This window comes from Daucus carota, chromosome 7 (assembly GCF_001625215.2).
Source record: "Daucus carota subsp. sativus chromosome 7, DH1 v3.0, whole genome shotgun sequence".
Classification (NCBI taxonomy): Eukaryota; Viridiplantae; Streptophyta; class Magnoliopsida; order Apiales; family Apiaceae; genus Daucus; species Daucus carota.
Window position 1 is genome coordinate 4,794,226 of NC_030387.2, and position 20,471 is coordinate 4,814,696.

At 36.0% G+C, this 20,471-nt stretch overlaps 2 protein-coding genes and 1 long non-coding RNA gene across 4 annotated transcripts; 1 reads left to right on the forward strand and 2 right to left on the reverse strand.

Moving 5' to 3' along the window:
* Positions 1-840: 840 nt before the first annotated feature.
* On the reverse strand, positions 841-5,305 carry LOC135147648 (uncharacterized). The gene is made up of 3 exons (XR_010285320.1): positions 4,322-5,305; positions 2,927-3,117; positions 841-1,872 (listed from the first exon to the last, which is right to left on the reverse strand). It is a non-coding gene; the product is annotated as an uncharacterized LOC135147648 (long non-coding RNA).
* An 8,452-nt stretch (positions 5,306-13,757) lies between these two features.
* On the reverse strand, positions 13,758-15,273 carry LOC108194517 (protein FAR1-RELATED SEQUENCE 5-like). The gene is made up of 2 exons (XM_017361479.2): positions 14,729-15,273; positions 13,758-14,466 (listed from the first exon to the last, which is right to left on the reverse strand). Exons 1-2 carry the CDS (start codon positions 15,271-15,273, stop codon positions 13,758-13,760), a joined length of 1,254 nt encoding a protein of 417 aa, XP_017216968.2.
* Positions 15,274-17,228: 1,955 nt separating this feature from the next.
* LOC108193539 (uncharacterized) lies at positions 17,229-20,304 on the forward strand. 2 transcript variants are annotated; one of them, XM_017360244.2, is made up of 5 exons: positions 17,229-17,350; positions 18,776-19,090; positions 19,245-19,367; positions 19,497-19,634; positions 19,863-20,304. In XM_017360244.2, the coding sequence occupies exons 2-5, from the start codon at positions 18,800-18,802 to the stop codon at positions 19,992-19,994; spliced, it is 684 nt and encodes a 227-aa protein (XP_017215733.1). In that variant the 5' UTR covers positions 17,229-17,350; positions 18,776-18,799; the 3' UTR covers positions 19,995-20,304. The 2 variants fall into 2 exon arrangements, with proteins under 2 accessions (XP_017215733.1, XP_063938241.1); XM_064082171.1 differs by lacking the exon at positions 17,229-17,350 and having other exon boundaries at positions 17,371-19,090.
* The last annotated feature ends 167 nt before the right edge of the window (positions 20,305-20,471 follow it).

Sequence of the window (20,471 nt, forward strand, 5' to 3'; positions counted from 1 at the left end):
AAGAGATCCCGCAGCTCTGTCTCATAAGAAGCAAAGGGTGGCAGAACCAGAGACAACTGCAGCTGCATCCATTTCCTCCCAAAAGGATTTGGACTCTGAAACGGTAAATATACAGTCTTTAGATTCATTCTCTCCACAGAATGCATTTATTGAAATTGGTCGTCCGACCGCGGTATCCTGTAAAGAGTCAAGCACACAACTAGCACTCACGCTAGTAAACACTGAACCTGTGTCTTTTGATTCTTCACTTAGAGAGAGCACAGAATTTCAAAACATGTTATATGAAAAATTTTCTGATCACTCTTTCTTTTTGGATCAGGATCTACTTGGCAACCTGCAAGTACATCAGCCTTCACAGGCATCTGAAGGACAATTTGTTCCTTCACTTCCTACAGTTCCATCTCAGGGAACTATGGTTGTATATACAGGTTCTGGTGACGGTGTGAAAACTACGAGTGAAATCAGGCAAACACCGAGCGAAACACATGCGCGAGAGGATAGTGAAAAATCTTTGAGTGTTCGTGAGGTGAGTGCACACACCAACACAGATCTGTTACAGGAACAAATGGCTGCTCTGAAAGCTGAGATAGAAAGGTTGAATGCTGAGAATGCCAGATTCAGAAGTGGAGAGCTGGTGACTCTGCAAGAGAAAGTTGTTGATCCCTCCTTTACTTCTCTGAAAAAGGAATTGGATGATCATGTAAAGCGCATTCATTCTAGGATGGACAAATTTGATAAGACTCAGGAGCTCTGTCTGACAAAGCTTGACAACTTGGAGCAAACTCTGGCTCAAGTTGTTCAACACTTAAAGATTAATCCGTCGACATCTCAGTCTACTCCAGAGGATCCCTCAACTAAGGGGGAGAAGGATAAGGATGATAAGGATGACAAAGATGATCACAGCAATGCTGATGCTGCTGATAGGAGTAATAAGGATGGAGATACTGATAGGAGTGATAAGGCTGATAGGAGTGATAAGGGTGGAGATGGAGCAAGTGAAAAGGATTCTTCTGCAGCTGACAAGTCTAAAGGCAAAATGCCTGAATCTGAGAACATCTTCACTAATCAGGATTATGACAACATTCCTGAAGATGTTGATGATGATGATGCATTTGATTCTGCTAATCTATATCACATTCTAATTGTAAATACAAAGCATATTCCAATAAAAACCTAAATTAATATCAATTAAGATAAGCTATATCATGTTTTAATTGAAAGACTGTTATATAGTTTTTCATGCCCTGTCTGAAAGGCATATGTTCAGCCTATTTGTATTTAAAGAGGTACAACTCAACTCAGATAAGAAAGCTCAGTAAATAGCAAGTCATCGGAATCCGTACGAAGAACGTCAAATGATTTATGGGAATTATATGTCAGATAAATTCCAGGATGCTGCTGCACACCACTGAAAGAAGTTCATTAATATGTTCAAGCCTCAGTGCACAAATAATCTTTTGTGGCACGTCCAGTGTGACAGCCCTCAAATCCGGGGGTCTGGATTTGGTGCCACTAAAACAAAAATCATTTAAAAACCTGTATTTGTGGAAAAAAGTAAAATAGATATTTGAAAATCTGAACACTTTAAAAGATTTTTAAATCAAAATCACTTTGACCCCCTAAAAACAGGATCGCTAATAGGTTAGAGCATTGAAATCAGAACCAAAACTTACAATCTTATTACAACTTAAACTACATTATCAGTTAAACTCGATAAGAAGAGTAACTGATAACCAAATAAATAAATATATTTACAACTAAACTGAAATGAAACAATTCTAACCAGAACTACTCTTGTAAACATCTCCCTGGCAATCTCGCCTAGCATCAATCTTACGCGCAGCTTACACAAGTGATCATCTTAATCCCTAGCTGAAAGGGTTAGAAAAAAATAGCAAGGGTGAGCGAAAATGCTCAGCAAAGTAATATGAAAGGCAAGAGCCACAAGATATGATTTCTTTTTAATTAAATTAGAGTATTTGAAATAAAGCAAACTTTTGAAGTAAATCATAACAGTTGTGTAACTCAAAATTTTATCAAACATATAAATCCATATGCTTGTAAATTCACAGAATATATTTGACAGTAAACAAAAGCTATCACAAGCTTAAACAATAATGACCAGGTTTTAAACAACGGCGTACTATCACAGCTGATCAGACCATGTGATAATACCGGGCATGTTTCGTGGAAACATGCCTCAAAATAGGTACCAATACAAGGCAACACATTGGCCTTTGGCAGAAAAGTATTATAATATTTCAATAATACCCAAATAGCCCTCCGCTGGACCGCCGTCTCGGTCTCTTACGCAAAAACAAAGAAATCTTCCGATTTCTTCCAGAAGAAGATGACTAATCATCTATTTTGAAAACAATATTTTGCTGGTCTATCTGGCTGGAGTATTAAATAGCCCCTTATGCCATAAAATCATCTTTCAAAACCTTTCTGAAAACTCTTTGTTTTCAAATTCAAAATACTGTCAAAAATCAAATTTTATCAAAGTCTGAGTACAATTTAAAAATCCACCGTAATACGGCTCAAAGGAAAAACAAAGCTATTTAGTTATTTAAAATCCAGGGTTTATGTCTGGGACAGAAGACCAGGCATATATTGTAATGTCGAAATATGACTGCTATAGAGTCATCAATAGTTTTCAAACTGTAAAAGAACTCAGACAATAATTTCCAGAAAACTGATTAAAATAATCTGAAAACTTTTCAAATAAAGTTGTCACTATTCATATACTAAAGACATTCGATATTTTCAATCACAGGATAACACATGAAAGCATTTGCACTTTTAAATATCAGAAATCGATAATCATGCTTGCAGGAAGTACAAGTCATAAATATAAAACTTGTATTATCAAAAGAGAATTGAAATAGTCGCTCTTTAAATAAAAGAGAAGAATAGGAATACTTGCCTTTGACACAAAACAGGTGACACACAGTCACACTACTCAAATCCTAGGATGGCCTCAATTGCTAACTTTGCAATCACTACACTCTATTGGCCTATCTCACGGCACAATATCGCCTTATCAAACTATTTCCGACTTGGCTTGCAACAATTCGCTTGCTTCTGAAAGTCGTTGAATGCACGCGTCTCGATAGACTATATATAAAACAATATAATATTCAGTCGAAGAACAATCCCGAGTGTCGGCTAATTCGCAGAATCGAAATTATATTAATACCCTTCGCAATATAAACATATACAAATAATATAAACACATAATAGCGGAAAGTTAAATAAGTAATCACATAACACGTAATTTACATGCTTTAATATTCATAAAAATATAATCTAATAACTCCTGTATATAATCTCATACTTGATTATATACAAACGCTAATAGCCTCAATAATACATCCCTGGATAAAATCAAAATCCGAATTACAAGCCCAACTGTAATTCAGTCACATCTCAAATAATCTTAGAATCTCATCAAACTAAATTAATAAAATTATATAATTTTGGACATCATGTACCTTAAAATTGAGCAAATCCCAAATCAATAACACAACATTCTATGTCCAAATAATATAATTTATTCCGCTATTTCAATTAAATATACAATTAATCCTCATAGCAGAAAAAAAAAATTCTTGAAATAAAAATAATTCCTCAAACCAAAGAATCAATCCTCAACATATCAATTTAATCCTCAGAATAACCAATCATTCTTCTTTATAAAGTGGACTATCCCGGGGTCGCAGCTCTTCAAAAATCAACAATAAAATCTCAATTCAACTCTCTATTTTCTGGTAGTCTTCAAAATTCCATAACTTAACATCTTCACATAAAACCTTTTTCCATTTTAACCTCTGACATAGTGTCTTGCTATCCTTAAAATTTCAGCTTAAACCGGTTAGAATAGCTAGGTCAAATACTCGCTCAAAGATGGTACTCAAAATTATCTCAACAAGGCAAAACAGGATTTTTATCATTGTCACAGCCACACTCCAAAATTCACTATAAATCGTAGGTTAACTATTTTGACATGAAACCACCTCTGGGATCTTCTATACTCAGTACACTATCATCCCTCAAAATTTCAATTTGAATTAAAGTGTTTAGCTAGGTGAAACATTGCTCCAAAGTTCAGTGTTCAGTAAATTCGTAGGTTATTAACAACCCATACTAAAACTGCCATAACTCATAGCTCGTTACTCCGATTCACTCAAAATCAGCGCCCAAGTAAACTAGAAATCATACACTACAACTTTCAGTAAGTAGTCGATCATCCAATCACAATAAAACTGCTCCGAAACACTGCTCCAAAAACAGGACAGCGACTGAATTTAAAAGTTTATACCTTTGATTGTTAATGTTGCAACCTCTGTTTACAAACCAACTCTCGCCATACTCCTCTGTACCATTTGTAATCTTCATCAGCCTATAACCTCCTGCAACACTCCATCTTCCAAGTCTGTCTCCAATTAAAACCTCGTCACCCCGGCACCTCCATGGGCCACCCTCCTTCAGCACTGCCATAGCTGTGATCATCTCCCTAATGTCGCCCCAATTATACACAGTCACACAAGATGAACACACACACAACTGAAACCTCTCCCTCTCCTCATCTGAACAGACCCATATGCACAAATATCCGCGACAACAGCCACCGTCTGAAAACAACCTCGCCGCCTCCGACTACACCTTCCAACCATCATCTTATCTACTGGCGGCATCCCGCCGCCTCTCCAACCACCAGTAGCCAAACTCCACCTCCCCTGTATTGGAATTATCACAGCCACCCAAAACCAATCGCCTCCATCTCCACTGTCTAATCAACACCATCAACGGCCCCTTTATCCTTGTTTTCAAACCCCCAATCAACCACTACACCTCCACATACAAGCAACCCCACATACTCTGTTTATCTCACAGGCATAGCTGCCACTTTGATTCAACAGACTCACCACAAAACTCTCAACCACCGCCAAACTTCCACCTTTTACGCGACGCCACCGCGTCCTACCCTCTCTGTGCTGACGACGCAGCCTCGGTGAACGCCCAACCATCATTCACAACCCCGCTCCACCATTGATTCAAGACAAAATCTCCCAACCCCGGCAAATACACAAAAATTATACACAGAGATATACATATATATACACAACACCCTCACCCGATTGAAGCTTGAAATCAGATGGAAAGGAGATAACAAATCAAAACCCTAATTTTGCTATGCTTTTGCTCGCACAAAACCACCGCCTTTTGTTTCTGAGTACAAGTCTCTGTATGTTTTTCTGTTTTTAGTCCTTATCCGGTTATATCGTGAATCACAGCTACGTTTCAGCCACGTCCCAGCTACGTCTCGGTTCTACTAAAATCTATTTAAACATATCAGAAATTGCTCCTAATTAAAATAGAAACTAATTTTGATGATAGTCAAATTTGGGGTTCAAAAATATTTTCCAAATTTAATAATAAAAGTTTTCAAAAATTTTAAACATCCCGTATTCGAAATATTTCGGAAAATAATATTTTAAAAGCTTTTCTCTACTTTCACAAATAATGCTCAAAATCATTTTAAATTGCAAACAATTAAAATAATCATTTGAAGACTTTCAAATATTTTTAAATCCGGCAGATATATATAAAAATACCAAAATTTGAATATCTTGGTAATTTAAATCCGATAAAATATTTGGACTCATATAAAACAATATCAATTTTGAAATCATAAGAAAATTTTGATTTGTCAAAATAATAAAATAAATCAAACTGTAACCCACAGCTCAGACATGAAATAAATAATTAAAATTGCACATCTAACATATAATACAATTAAACCATATAATCACATAATTGCAACAACTCACAAAAATAGTTTTTGAAAATCCAACAAATTGGAATAAAATATAAAATTTTATTCCTGCTCTTTTAAAAATTAATAAAAATTTAATAAATAATTGCAGAAAATTCTGAGTCGTCACATCCAGGAGTTCAGAAGATATAAAGTTTCTATACTTTATTTTATCAGAAGATTCCATTTAATGAAGATGTACTTACAAGACGAAGACTCGACGAACAAATCAAATTCTTATTGTTTATTTGACAGAGAATATTTGATTTAACTAGATACAGATGAACCAGACAGTACATCTGTGTATCAGTTATTCAAATTAAATATTTGAAGTCAAGCAGAAGTGGTAGTTCGTTCGTTCGACAATTCAAGAAGAAGTTATTAAAGTTTAATGAAGACCGGAAGCTGTTCTACTAAAGAATTGATGAGTAAATATTTAATAGATTATTATTTCACTTCACAAATAATTATATTAATTATGTAATTTATTTGTTAAGTTAATTCACTCTCGAATTAACTTAATTTATGAATTTATATGATTAACTTAATTAAGTGAATAATTTTCTATTTAATATATTATTTAAAATACATTCTTAATCATCAAAACAGACTCAGTAAGACAATCCTAGATTGTCTTACCGAATCTGTTTCAAGGGTGTTTGAAGACAGCCCAGACAATTACAATCATCTGACCAAAGAGAAATTGATGCTTTGCAAGACAATCAGACTTTGTCTTACCGAATGCTTTGTGCCAAGACAAAACAGATTGTCCTACCGAAGATTGGTGATTGCCTGCAAGACAATTGATTGTCTGGCCGATTGAAGGCTTGCAAGACAATCCTTGATTGTCTGGCCGAATGACTCCTGCAAGACAATTCTAATTGTCCTACCGAAGGTTAATTGTCTTGCCCTTCTTGTGGATTGTCTTTCTGCTATGTAAATGGCTTTGTAAGACATTTAAATTGTCTTTCCTTTCTAGATTGTCTTGTCTTTGCATTGTCTTACAAGTACAATGCTTTGCCTATAAATATGGCATTGCATTCTTCATTTTTAGTGTTCATCACTTTATAAATCAAAGCATTTGTAAAGCTTTCAAGTTGTTTGTAACTTGCTTGATCGTTATATCCACAGTTTTCTGTGCTTTGATAACCCGGTTGTTTTAATCACTAAATCTAGAATATACCCTGTCGAATTTATTCTACGAACTTTAGTGGACATTAAAACTGAACCATATTAATTATATAACGACTTCAACCATTGTTATATTAATTAATTATAATCTGTTTAACAAGTTATATTCAATCAGATTCACTTCCGCGATTATTTTGTATCGATTGTATTCAGCCCCCCCCCCCCTTCTACAATCGTATCTGGACCTAACACTGTCCTCAGAGTATACATTGCACATTATTAGTTACACTCCAAAACAATTATTTACCGTACTCTTTATCCATATCTTCCATGTTATATCATGCTTATTAAATCAATATACACAACAATCTAAAAGATACAACATTATCCATGAGCACATTCTTTAAAGTTCTGGGAATAAAAGGTTCAAAAGGATAACATACCTATGTGACGGTAGAAATACAGTCGGATATATGAAGATCCTTGTAACCGCGTAATTTCTTTATGCTTGATTGTCTGATCTCTGTAAAGTCCAATTCCATTTCTCTCAAAGGCAAAAAAAGTATGTAGCACAAATCACGAGAACTGTTAACAGGATGTATATAGGCAACAGAAGAACATCAGAAAAATGTAAAATTAAGAGCAGATATAACTGAATGGACCAAATTAATATTATTGATAATTTGTATAAAACTTCCATACACAATAAATCAAATTTTCAATATTAAATTCATCTTAACTAACTAAGATTGCTTGTAAATTAAATATGTATGAGTTGGATTTTAATATGTCTCTGTCTTTGCGAAAACACAAACCCAATAGCAGCTGGAGTAATAAAAACTTGGCTAGGAAGCCCTGCCTCACTAATACATTGGCATACCCGCATCAATTTAAAATTAATATCTCAATCGTAGCAAAAATATTGGTATTAAACACATGTGCTTGAAATAAGTAATTTAGAGAATTTTTATTTATACATACCGGGCTTGATAACATCTCCTGGATTAGGCTTAATTATCTAGTGCCTACCATCGAACGGAATTAAGACGAATCGGAAGACACAAAAGGACCTAGTCAGTGAATGTCATCATCCATTCTCTTGAACTTGGGTTATTATTTCTGTTGCAAGAAAAAGACTATACACCTTGTTACAGTATGAAACTGCATAACAATACAAAAGAAATTCATGTTGGTCAGTAATATCAATATGCTATATAAGTATGTGCAAAATTCAGATTCAGTCAGTAATCTAGCAAAGCACCGTACTGCTTTTTAGAAAAATATGCTATATAAGTATTCTGCACACTCTTGTCCACCACAACATCCAAAAACTTCTTTTATTAAGCAGACTTCTCACCCTTAAATTAAGTACAACGATCAATGTCACTAATTCTATCCCATGTTCCTTTGCACTCAATTCAAGGATGTAGCAACTGCTAAATGATAGAGGGTCCTAGACACATGATTAACATATAATTTATTATAGAGACATCCTGACTGGTAAGAGGTTAGGCACTTTGAGAGGTGAAAAACTTTCAGGTGAATCTCAACTATTTTCATCCACTTAGAACTTCAACATATAAATAATAGTAGTCAAATGACATATTAATATAGAATTCAACAAATAACAATATATTAAGTGTATATACTTCACGTCGAGATTAAACATACCACATGACCAAACTCATGCAAAAGACTAACTACCTGTGAGAATCGCAATAAACCTAAACAACTGCGGCCAGCATCCTTTTGGAACACAGAGATAAGAAAGGGATATTGGATTCTGAAAATTCTGTTTTCGACCAGGGCAACTTTATGTTAGTGACGTGAAATCAAAATACAGAGTAGATAGAAATAACTTACATCGTCATTTAGAGCAGGATTCTCCTATTATCTTTGTGATACGTGTCCCCAAGTCCTTCACTGAAAAGCTCGATACTTGGTGCCAAATCAGGAATATCTGGCTTTAATATTTTTCAAAAACAAAGCCTACAAATCAACCTACAAAATCAACCTGAGCAGATACAACAAAGCATACACTCAATTAATAATACCTGCATCGTTCGTACAACAAATTCGTGAATTGATGCTTATACGTGCGGTTCAGATTCAATAACTCAGGAGCCAAATGGATGTAAACCTGGTTCAAAATCCGTCTGGCAAAAGAACTGCGTTTGAAAACCTATGTTTCAGGGGTGAACGCCGCGGTTAAAGGCATAATAAATGGAGCAGTTTTAGAATTGAATTTGAAAGAGAGGAGCGAGTAAACTACGATAAACTGGAGCGCCTGTTTTTTTTTTCCGGATCCCACGGGAAGTTAAGTGTCTTATAGATGTTTTCTGAAAGGGGCAGTACCCGTTTTGTCGTGGATGATCCAAGATGCTTAGTAAATTACTTGTAAACCCCTGGGCGGTATTGCTAAAAATTGGAAGGAAGGGCAGATGGTGTAATATGAGAGATACTTTGTATTCACAGTTAGAATTATACAAATATAGATATAGGGGTGTTGTTCCCTGACAACTGTGTGTCAGGGAACAGATATCCAACACATGGCTCCCCAGCCGTTGGATAACGATCCAACGGTTGGGGTAAAAGAAAAAAAATTTAAGTGTTCCGCGGTTTTTTTCCGCGGATTGTCTGTTTCCTGAAGACGTTCCGCGTATATTTTCCGCGGATCCGCGGGACTTTTTCAAGCGGTCCGCGGTAAATATCCGCGGAACTATCAGACGAGTTTTAAACAAAAGAAACCGCTGAAACACACGCATATCAGTTGTATGAGCCATATCAGTTACATTCAAACACAAAAACCACAGCCACCAAAACCCTCCTGCGATCTTGCCTGCGATCACATCTTGCCTGCGATCACAAGGTGCCTGCGATCATCCCCATTTTCTGCTTAATTTTTATCCCTGCATATCAGTTGTTGTTTTGAGCTTATTTTTGTTTGGTGCTTGAATCTTTAGTTTTAACCATACATTATTTAGGATTGGATGTGTAATGGATTGTTGGATTGTTACTTGATTTAGGCTTGATACATGTTGTGTAATTCATGTATTCTAGTTCGTATATATTTTTGAGTGCGAAGTGTTTGGTAAAATGCCTCAAAGAAAATATTGGTTTTTTTTGTTAGTTTTTTGTTAGTTTAGGTATATAATTTTTAACTTTGTTGAGGTGAGACTTGTATCCTCCTAAGACTGACATGTTAATACCTAACAGAAACGTGTTATCTAGTAAACGTGTTATCTTTTTCTTAGCACGTCAGTCCAAAAAGAACCGATAGAGGTATGGGGATGAGAATACACAAGGTAGTTGAATATGATGGACAATACTTGGAAACACAAGGCCCAACCATCAACTATTGATCAAACTTAAAGAGTTGGTCTAGCAAACATTTTTTTAAAAAAATAAATTTCTCTATGAATGAATTAACATATATAACCAGCATATAGTGAAACACAGTGCTCGTATCTGGTTACTCGATAGGAAATAAACAATTTAAGGGAACATAAACACATTGACTGATCATTGATTTTGATTGAAGTTCTGTATCCTAGGGTTTATAGAAACAATTGAGATTCAAGTATGTAAGGTCATTTATGATATAATGACATGGTTTTAATTTGATATTAAAGATATAATTGCTGAAATAGAATCCAAAATGTTCGAGAGGAACTGAATGATTTATGAACTGTAGTTTTTCTTGACCAGTTACATGTGTTTATCGGTCATATCACGTCGAACATAATATTTTAGAAGTATTTCCTGTTTCCTCGATGTTATCTTTGTTGGGAAAAAATAATCAAATTTTTTTCTTTATATTTAAACTGCCTCTTATAAAGTAAAATTGGAAAAACCAACCAAACTTATAAGTTAGAACTATCTGCATATTTGTATTCTGTGGCAGTAAGCTAAGGTAAACCAATTTACACCTATTATAATTGCACTTGATTGTTACTAAAAAAGTCTTGTCAAGCGGTGTGATTTGCTGATTTAACTTGCTATCCTTTTTTGAATGTAGCATTGTCAGTATAATTTAATGAATTATTTTAATGAATTTTGGTATATATATATATGTAGCATTGTCAGTATAATTTAATGAATTATTTTAATTTCCCAGCGATATTTTAATAAATTTTGGTATATATATATATGTGTGCTTGAATTGTGGTATATGTAGGTAGTATATGTAGGTAGTATATGTAGGTAGATTGTGATTGTGATTATGGGATTAGTGCTTTTCCTACAGATATTTTAATGAATATGATCATATAAATGGTTGTGTGGATATAGTATATGTAGGTAGTTTGAATATAGTATAGGTTTTTCTGCGCTTCTTATGAACTTCTTATGCTTTACTTGAATCTTTTAATTTTATGTTGTCTGATGTTGATTTCATGTTGAATTTTCAGGATGGAAGATATTCTACCAGGGCCACTTAGTCAGGAAGTTATCGTAGATAACTCGTATCATGTGAGTGCTGATGTTTGGGATGGTGTTGATCGGGGTCCATTGGAGTGTATATGTGGCAACCGGTCTATGAGGAGTTGGTTTCTTTCTGATGCTCAGAAGGAAATTCTACATGCTATAGGGCTTGGCGTGTTTGCCAATCCCAAACTTATACTTCAGACTGACGCCAGGCTAGTGACTGCTCTTGTTGAGAGGTGGCGTCCGGAGACCAACACATTCTTCATGAGACAGGGGGAGATGACTGTGACCTTGGAGGATGTTGGTTACATATTGGGGTTGCCTATTCATGGTCGGCCTTTAGTGGGAGATGCTATTGACAACCAGAAGGACTATTTTCCGAGAACTGGTTTGAGGAGTTGTCGACAGCTGACGTGGAGTTGGCTCATACTAGGGGCAGGGAGAGGTACACATGGTTGTTTGAGACGTACGGGAGAGATGATCCTGGTCCTGATCCAGAGCGGATTGCCATCCACACGCAGGCTTATTTGTTCGTTGTTGTAGGTGCTGTTCTTTTTCCTACTACTAGTAGGAATGTGGTGCATCCCCGATATCTCTGCCATCTTCGCAGACTGAGGGAGGTTCCTACATGGTCTTGGGGTTCGGCAGTGCTGTCTTACTTGTACAGGGGGTTGTATCACGCCACACAGAAGGAGGCCAAAAAGATATCATGTTGTGTGTGGTTGCTGATGCTATGGTCTTATGAGAGGTTCCAGATTGGTAAGGGACCTATTCCCGATGAGAGCAGGGACTCCTATCCGGTAGCTGAGTTCTGGGCTATGCCTGACGAGGATGAGGAAGAGGACGAGGGTAAGGGGAAGCAGGGGAAGGTGGAGGGCAAGGGGAAGGGAAAGGAAGAGGCGAAGGGAAAGGGGAAGGGGAAGGGAAAGGAAGAGGTCAAGGGTAGGGGGAAGGGGAAGGGGTAAGGGGAAGGGGAAGGAGATTGAGAAAGAGGAGGAGATTGAGGAGCAGGGCTGGATTGTGGGTGGGAAGAGGAAACGGGTTAGGCGTGACAGTAGATTGGCGCCTCATCATTGCTTGCCACATTACAAGGGCGAGTTTGATGGAGTAGCATCAGACGTACTGAGTTGGACACCCTATTCCCATTTTCATGAGATGGAAGCGGATTCGGATGGGGATCATGACATATCTGCAGCGGATTGGGAGGCTCGTTATACTTCATTAATTCGTCAAGATGACGGCATGCTTCCTCCAACTCACTGAAGGTAGGTGAATCTAGCATTTCATCCGAATCCGAGAATGAATTGCTTACGTGTGACACTGAGTCATTATCCGAAGCGTCAGTCATTTTACCTACAAATTCAACAATGAACAAGTTAGTTACTACGAAGAACATATAAACCACAAATAAAACATAAGGGATTTCTAATTACAATTGGGTAGTTGAAGCTTTTGTTAAATGATCTTGCTTTTTTTTTCGGACACGTTCTAACACCATGTCCCAACATAGTGCAATAGCGACATTTTCTTTTTGCTTTTGTAAGTTCCTCAAGGGGACTTTTATGACGGTGCTCTTTTTTCCACCCCTTCGTTTTCGACACCAAGAGGTCAAGGATACTCTCATGAAACTTTTCACCGCTTCCTTGTGTTGTTTGTGTATTGAATTCACCTCCTTCACGTTCTACCCCGTCAACGGGCATTTTCTCAATAATCTTCGTTTCTCGATTAATAACCCCAACGGCATATTCATACCGCTCTTTCGACGCCATGCAACTATGACTAAAAGCCATGGTAAGTAAGGTCATGTGGTTAAATCTTTCCGTGGGAGTCAACTCATGAGATGGTGATTCAACTTCAGATGTTTGATATGGCAACACGCCATCAACTCTATTGGCATCCCTTGTCCAACGCTGTTTCACAAAATGTTCCGGTAGTTCCGCCACACACCTCTTCGTCAACACGGCAATAATGTGACGGCATGACATGCCAACATGGTCATACATTCTACAAATGCATGAACCCCATAATGACGCCTTGTTGAATGATACAAGATACGTGGTTCTCTGAGATGCACCCGTCAACGGTCTATAACATTTGTAGAATGTGTCTTCAACATCTTCCAAGGACCGATCTCTATCTTTCTCCACGAAGTACTAATTTGCTTCAACCAATTGTTCTTGAAATCTTCGAAACATTTTTTTGGTATAAATGGAAGCCGCGTGGTGCTCCAAGGTGGTTTTCATTTGCATGCAACGACTTCTATGATACGTCTTGTAATCCTCGTCTTTCTCACGCATAATTTGCCTCTCCAAAGCTTTTTGTGCACCCTCAACAAAATCCTTCAAACCGGTGCAAGAACCAACATAGGCATCAAAAAAGGCATTCATTCCTTCACTTCTTGATGTGGTTTTCTGACACGCAGAAAAAGTGTTTTTTTTGTGTAAGCCTCGACCCACTTATGCTTCAAAGCATATAACCCTTGAAGCCATGTATTGCCTTCCAAATTGTATTTCAAAATCAAAGCCTTCCACCGATCCTCAAACACAACTTCAGTCAAAGAGTGATAGATGCAATTGTTGAAATCAAATTTAAACCCTTCCTTTGAGTAATATGTTGCAAGTTTCTCTGGGAATTTGTTGCTAATGTGCCATGAGCATAACAAATGTGAGGTATTCGGTAGTTGTGATTCAATAGCCGCGGCCATGGCTTGATCTTGATCGGTTATGATAGCTAGGGGTTCTTTGCCTTCCATTGCCTCTAGCCAAGTACTCAAAACCCACTCAAAAGTTGTCTTCAATTCATCCCGCACGAGTGCAAAACCAAAAAGTATTGATTGATAGTGATGGTTGACTCCGGTGAAAGGCACAAACGGCATAGCATATCTATTAGTTCGATATGTTGTGTCAAATGCAACCACATCACCCAAATTTCTATAGGCCATCATAGAGCGGGGATCGACCCATACAAGACACTTCAATCTTTGTTCGTCATCAAGGAGAGTCTTGATGAAAAACTTACCGCCACTCTCTTCTTTCAAACGATACAACAAATCCAAACTGGCTTGAGCATCGTTTACTCCCATGTTGTCCTTTCTAAAATCGCGCACGACATTTCTTAAATGTTGGCTATTAAAACCTACTTGTTCCGCTCCTCCGTGCATTTGACCAAAAATATTCATTTGTTGTCTTGGTGGGACAACTCATCTCCCGTCTTATTAAATTTTTTTGAGCCGCGGTCACATGTCTCTCCCGTCTTATCAAACTCATCTTAGAAGGAGTAACAACTTCGTGATTGTGTTCCAATTCCAAAGAGGTTATCTCCCAATGACTTGATTTTTTCTTATTAACCACGTACATTCTAACTTTGCAACCACTTCTAAGAAGCACATCTCTACGCCGTTTGCCCTTAACACTTCCAACACTACCAATCAATATTTCTTCGTCCTCAACAAGGTTTTTCCCACGTTTTTCTCCTGCTAAATTACAGACGTACATTCGACCATATATGGATTTATCATTGACTCGCCTCTGCGTGTTTTGTATCTTAATTGCAAAACCATGGTTTAAAGCATACGCCCTAAATAAATTTTCCGCCCTTTGTAAATTAGCAAATTTTTGATTCAAGCAACGGATACTAATCTGCTCATCTTCGTCAACAATATTATCACTACTATCATGCAAATTATCACTACTTTCATGCATACTACCTCTATTCTCATGCAATTTCTCTTCTTCATCTAATTGTTCACTACAAAAATACTCCTCACCATCACTATCAACATTAACATACTCAATATTATCTCTATCATTACCACATTTACCATCATCATCATGTACATCAACATAATCACTTTTTTTTAAACCTTTTCTACCTTCAAATCTTGCAAACATCTTATCCATTACAACACAACAAAATAAGAACAACACACCACTACAAATGGAGCTTACCCAAGGGAAGGATGGATCTTGGAAGAGAGAAATGAAGCAATTCTGCTGCTCAAAATGCTGAAATGAAGATATTTTTCGAACTGAAATGTTGAAATTATCACATCTAGGTTATAAATGATCAACTGCACCCGTCTGATAGTTCCGCGGATATTTACCGCGAACCGCTTGAAAAAGTCTCGCGGAAAATATACGCGGAACGTCTTCAGGAAACAGGCAATCCGCGGAAAAAAAACCACGGAACACTTAATTTTTTTTTTTTACCCGGCTGAGAAGCCATGTGTTGGGTAACGGTTCCGTGACACATAGTTTTCAGGGAACAGCATCCTAGATATAGATCAGTGGCGGAACCAGGAGTAAAAGTTAGGGGGGGCTGAAATATTTTTTCATCTATACTTGCATAAATAGCTTGCTCGATATATATCATCATACTATCATTCAGTCATGCATCTCCCATCCTATCACGCTAATAAGTCTTGATCGTTTTATAGCTGAAAAAGCTCTCTCAACAATAGCAATGACAACGGGTAAAACTAGAGCTAACTCAACCAGAAGATAAACTAAGAGATAAGCAGTGTGTCTGTGTGTCTTAACCGTCATGACAGAAAGATTTCCTATACTTCGAAATCCAGATTAATCTTTATCCGCTCTCACATCATAGATAAACTTGTCTAACTCATTTGATAACAACTCCAGGTCTAGTAATTAAAGAGATATCCTTTGGATAAAATTGTGTAAGGCAGAAAATTAATTCCTAGGATCCAAAGAGCAAATATAACGTAGTAGCTCTATGTTTCCTTCTGTAAAACGGTTATCCATCTCTTGGGAAATAAGATCAATAAACTGTTAAATAAAAAGGTAATTAGTAAACAAGTTTTATAACACTGAACATCTTCTAAAAATGTCTCCCTTTCTCTCTTAATAGCTGCAATTTAATTTTCATACTTCGAACCATTGTCATAGTATATATAATATTTCAAGTTCTTTGTTGTAAAGCTTATGACAAATCATTAGTAATTGCGAAGAAAACTTTCATCAAAAGAACTCATTGAGTTAAGGTAGTGTCAATGTATGCGTATGACTTATGAGAGCATGTCCAAAAAATTCTTCATATGGGCTCTTTAGCCTAAATTTGAAGAATATGGAGATGAAATGAACTCCAACAAACTCCTAGCAGATATAGATAGAGAGCACATGTAGGGAATATTGTTGGAGATATTGTGTAATTTACTTCTTAAATAGTTAAGAGTTGATTGTTTATATTATTTTTAGAGAAAAGTTAAGGAGTTTGTATAAAATACTTCTCTATGACATTTATAATTCAGCGGGGGCTAAAAAAAACTATACTGGCATCACACTAATTCAGCGGGAGCTGAAAAAAAAATATACATTGTTTTTTCGAGATTATGGGGGGCTCTAGCATCCCCTAGCCCCCCTCTGGTTCCGCCACTGATATAGATATTGATTGATTGATAGAACAAAGTTCCATGTAGTCCACATATTTACCGTAGTACCGTAGACCACGTATGTTCTGCAACTATATAATGGTATAAAAACATTGCAAAATGTGTTATTTTGCAAATCATGTTCTATAAACATCATTATTTTGTTAAAAAATTCGACAATCCTAAACTTTCTACAAGTTAAATAGTGAAAAACACATTTTTCTGCAAAACATGTTAAGTTTGCAGAACATATTTACATATTACAGAACATATGTGTTCTACTTGTCGAACACAAATGATTTTCAATATTTTTCATGAAATAGTGATATTTATAGAATGTATTTTACAAAATAACAAGTTTCATACATTTTGCAATGTTTTTATATTATTATATAGTTGCAGAACATATTGTGCTCTACGGTACTGCAGTAAATATGTGGACTACATGGAACTTAACTCTTGATTGATAACATTTTTATAATATCAAATAATGCCATGCGTTCCGACTTCCCAGTTTCCCTAACTCGATTTATAAGTGACTCCATCAGTTCCTTCCTCGTTCAACCGTCGCATTTTGTTACTGCAAGGTGATTTTATTCAACTTGCTTACATATCTGCATTTGTTCCATAATTCAAACTGTAATATTATCACCACTGATCTTTCTTGATAAAAATTGAAACTTTTTATGATCATTGTGAAGTAATCAGAGTTTATGCATCTAGGTTGTTGTGATTCAGGGTTTATTTGTGATTTTTTTTTATTTTCTTGATCGTTAGCTGTTGATGCCTAATTAGATGTTTTTAACATGTAGCATTTGTTAATTATGTGTGTTTCTTGAAATTCATTTGCTTTGAGTGATGAAAATGATGTTCACTTTTTCAAGGTTAGGAGAGTTGTCAGAAATTATATTTATTGATTTAAGATTATTCGTGTAATTTTCATTTTGGTGGTGTTGATTCTTTGTTTGGAATATGTTTGATAAACGAAAAAAAGATGCATTTAGGGTCTGATTTTGGTCGAGGCCTGTTTTACAATTTATACCATTGATGGCGAAAATGAGCTATAAGAGATGTGGTTAGGGGGTGGGAATTTGGAGCTTGTTGAGTTTTCAGGCAGTACTGGATGTTATTATTTTTAAGTTTTCGGCAAAAAGATATAGTATATTTCTGCACTTGATTCTATACTTGTTGTTAAAAGTAATAAATTTGTAAATAAAAGAGAAGTTAAGATAGTTTGTAGCAAAGACTTACTGTAGTATTGTGGGCAAGGATCTTTAAAAACATGATCTGCTTATTATCCGGTCATATTTCTTCCTTATTTTGTCCAAAGGTAGAATAGTCTTCCTCTAATCTTGGAAACCTTATTAATATTAAATAATCTTTAATATTTATATGGATATACTGACAGTAATCAATAATTATTTCACATTAATTCATCATCTAGATAATTTAGAGACACTTGTAAAAAGAAATTGCCCTTTCCAGCTTCCACTACCGCATATTGGCTATAACATGATTCCGCTCCCTAGAGCTTTTAGTTATTATTTATTAATATGAAAAGATATAGTTGTTACATGTCACTTTTGTAGCAGTGAGGACTTCAGTATAGAAGCATACGCCTTTCGTCCAATCAACTATTTTTTTTTCATTTCACACTTTTCCTGTTACCTTTTAAATCAAATATACGTTCTTGAGCACCTTCTTCGTTTTTCTCAAAAAGATTTAGTGATTATATTGGGAGTATAGAGAGTACATCATATTACCTTGTATAAACATTACCTCATATTCATATTAATGTCTTGTGCATTTTGTATTTAAAATGTAATATGTTTTTGTTCTGTATAGAAGGACTTACTTTTAACAGAATACTAGGCTATCAGTTTCCACTGTTTAAATTGGTATATATTCATGTGTATAATATTTGTAAATCTATCGTTTTTATAAGAAATTCTCACCGTTTCTATCGATCTTTGTTGCAATATTTATATTTATAAGTTTCCCCGCTATTCTAGTTGCAAGTGAATGAAACCATTGTCATGCGGAAGCAAAGAAAACGTCACCCTAGAGCTTCTAATAAAAGCAAGCGGAAGACATCAGGAAGTAGCAAAAATAATGCGGAAAGCAGTAATGTCGTTGATGTTGATGATTATCATTATGATGATGTTATAGTTATAGATTTTCCTGCATTATGTCCCAAGAGCGATAGAAAATCAAGATTCATCATTTGTGTCGATGATGATAATGATGGCGTAGATGTTGAATGCGAAGAGTCATCTGGAAAGCTTAAAGACCAGTGGGAAAAAGCTTTCTCAAGGAGAAAATTAGAGGTTTGTTTAGCTTCATTCTCTTCCTGTTCTTCTCTCCGTCATAATGGTAACCAGACTACCTGAAATATACTGTTCACTCTTTTCTCTTCCCATACCTCTTTCTGCCAAAATGGTAACCAGACTACTTGAAATATCTGTTCACTTCCTTCTCTAGGAGGAAAAAGCACAAGAATTGCTGCTATTGCAAAAGAAAAAAGATGCAGAAAGTTCTCTATTGCAAGACATCGAGAGAAGGCAAAAGCAGCGTATAGAAGAAGTGCGTGGGACACAAAAGCAGGTTTGAACATCTTTAACATTTTCCATGTACTTGGCAATCCATGTCAGTAGTTCATCTGTTTTTCCCTTTACCTTGGCTGTTGGTATGTATCAGCAAAATAATCTTTTCATGCTTATTTATATGCTGTAGGACGAGGATATTTTAAACTTAAAAGAGGAGCTACGTGCTAAGGTTAAGAGTGACCTTAGTAAACTGGAGTTGACTTGCCGTGATATGGCATCAGTACTGAGTGGCCTAGGTATCCAAGTAAAAGGTGGTGCAAATGAGGTGAGTGAACATGTCTGGGGGAGTGTATGATTTTGCAGATGTAAATTTATATACAAAAGATAATGGAAGATGTGCTTGTGAGTTAGAAGTTTGATATGGATTCTATAGTTCAGCCTGAAAATTATATTAGTGGTTTATAGTTACTGCTGATGTTACTCTGGTTTTTAAGTTAGCACTTGTGTTTAGTTAGTGTTTAACAGTTGATGACAAAACTAATACATATTTCAGGTCCGTGTAGCAACTAAAAGAGCTTTGTTAAGCTTTCACCCTGATAGAGCTTTCCAATCTGACATTCGTCAACAAGTAGAAGCAGAAGAAAAGTTTAAGCTTATCAATCGCATGAAGGAGAAGTTTGCATGAAGGAGAACTAGGATATCCTTTGTCATAGTCATGTTCTCTTAGTTTTTGACTTTTTGCAGAAGAGGATGTCATATCGACTCTTAAATATAGTTTCCTTCTTACTTTTTAGCATCTACTTTAAAAAAAGCACTTTGTAGTTGTATCTATTGCAATGAAAATCAGCACTTGAAGTCGCCTTTAGTTTTATCTCTAATCCTTAAGTTCAAATCACTGGATAGGGAAAAAATATTCTTGCATAATCTAGTTGGATTCTCTTGTAACCACCCAAATCTGATATCTCTATGTCAATATTTTTCATTTATTCACTACAGCAATATAAGATCTAGAACTTACGATATCTCAACAACACCTCTTGGTAGTAGTTACTAGTTACTATGTGGAAATTAAGTATTTGGTGTGGTTCGGACGCCTCACTGTTCAATATACAGAACTCGATTTTCCAGCCTCTTATGCTGAAGGGGTTTCTAAAGCGACAAA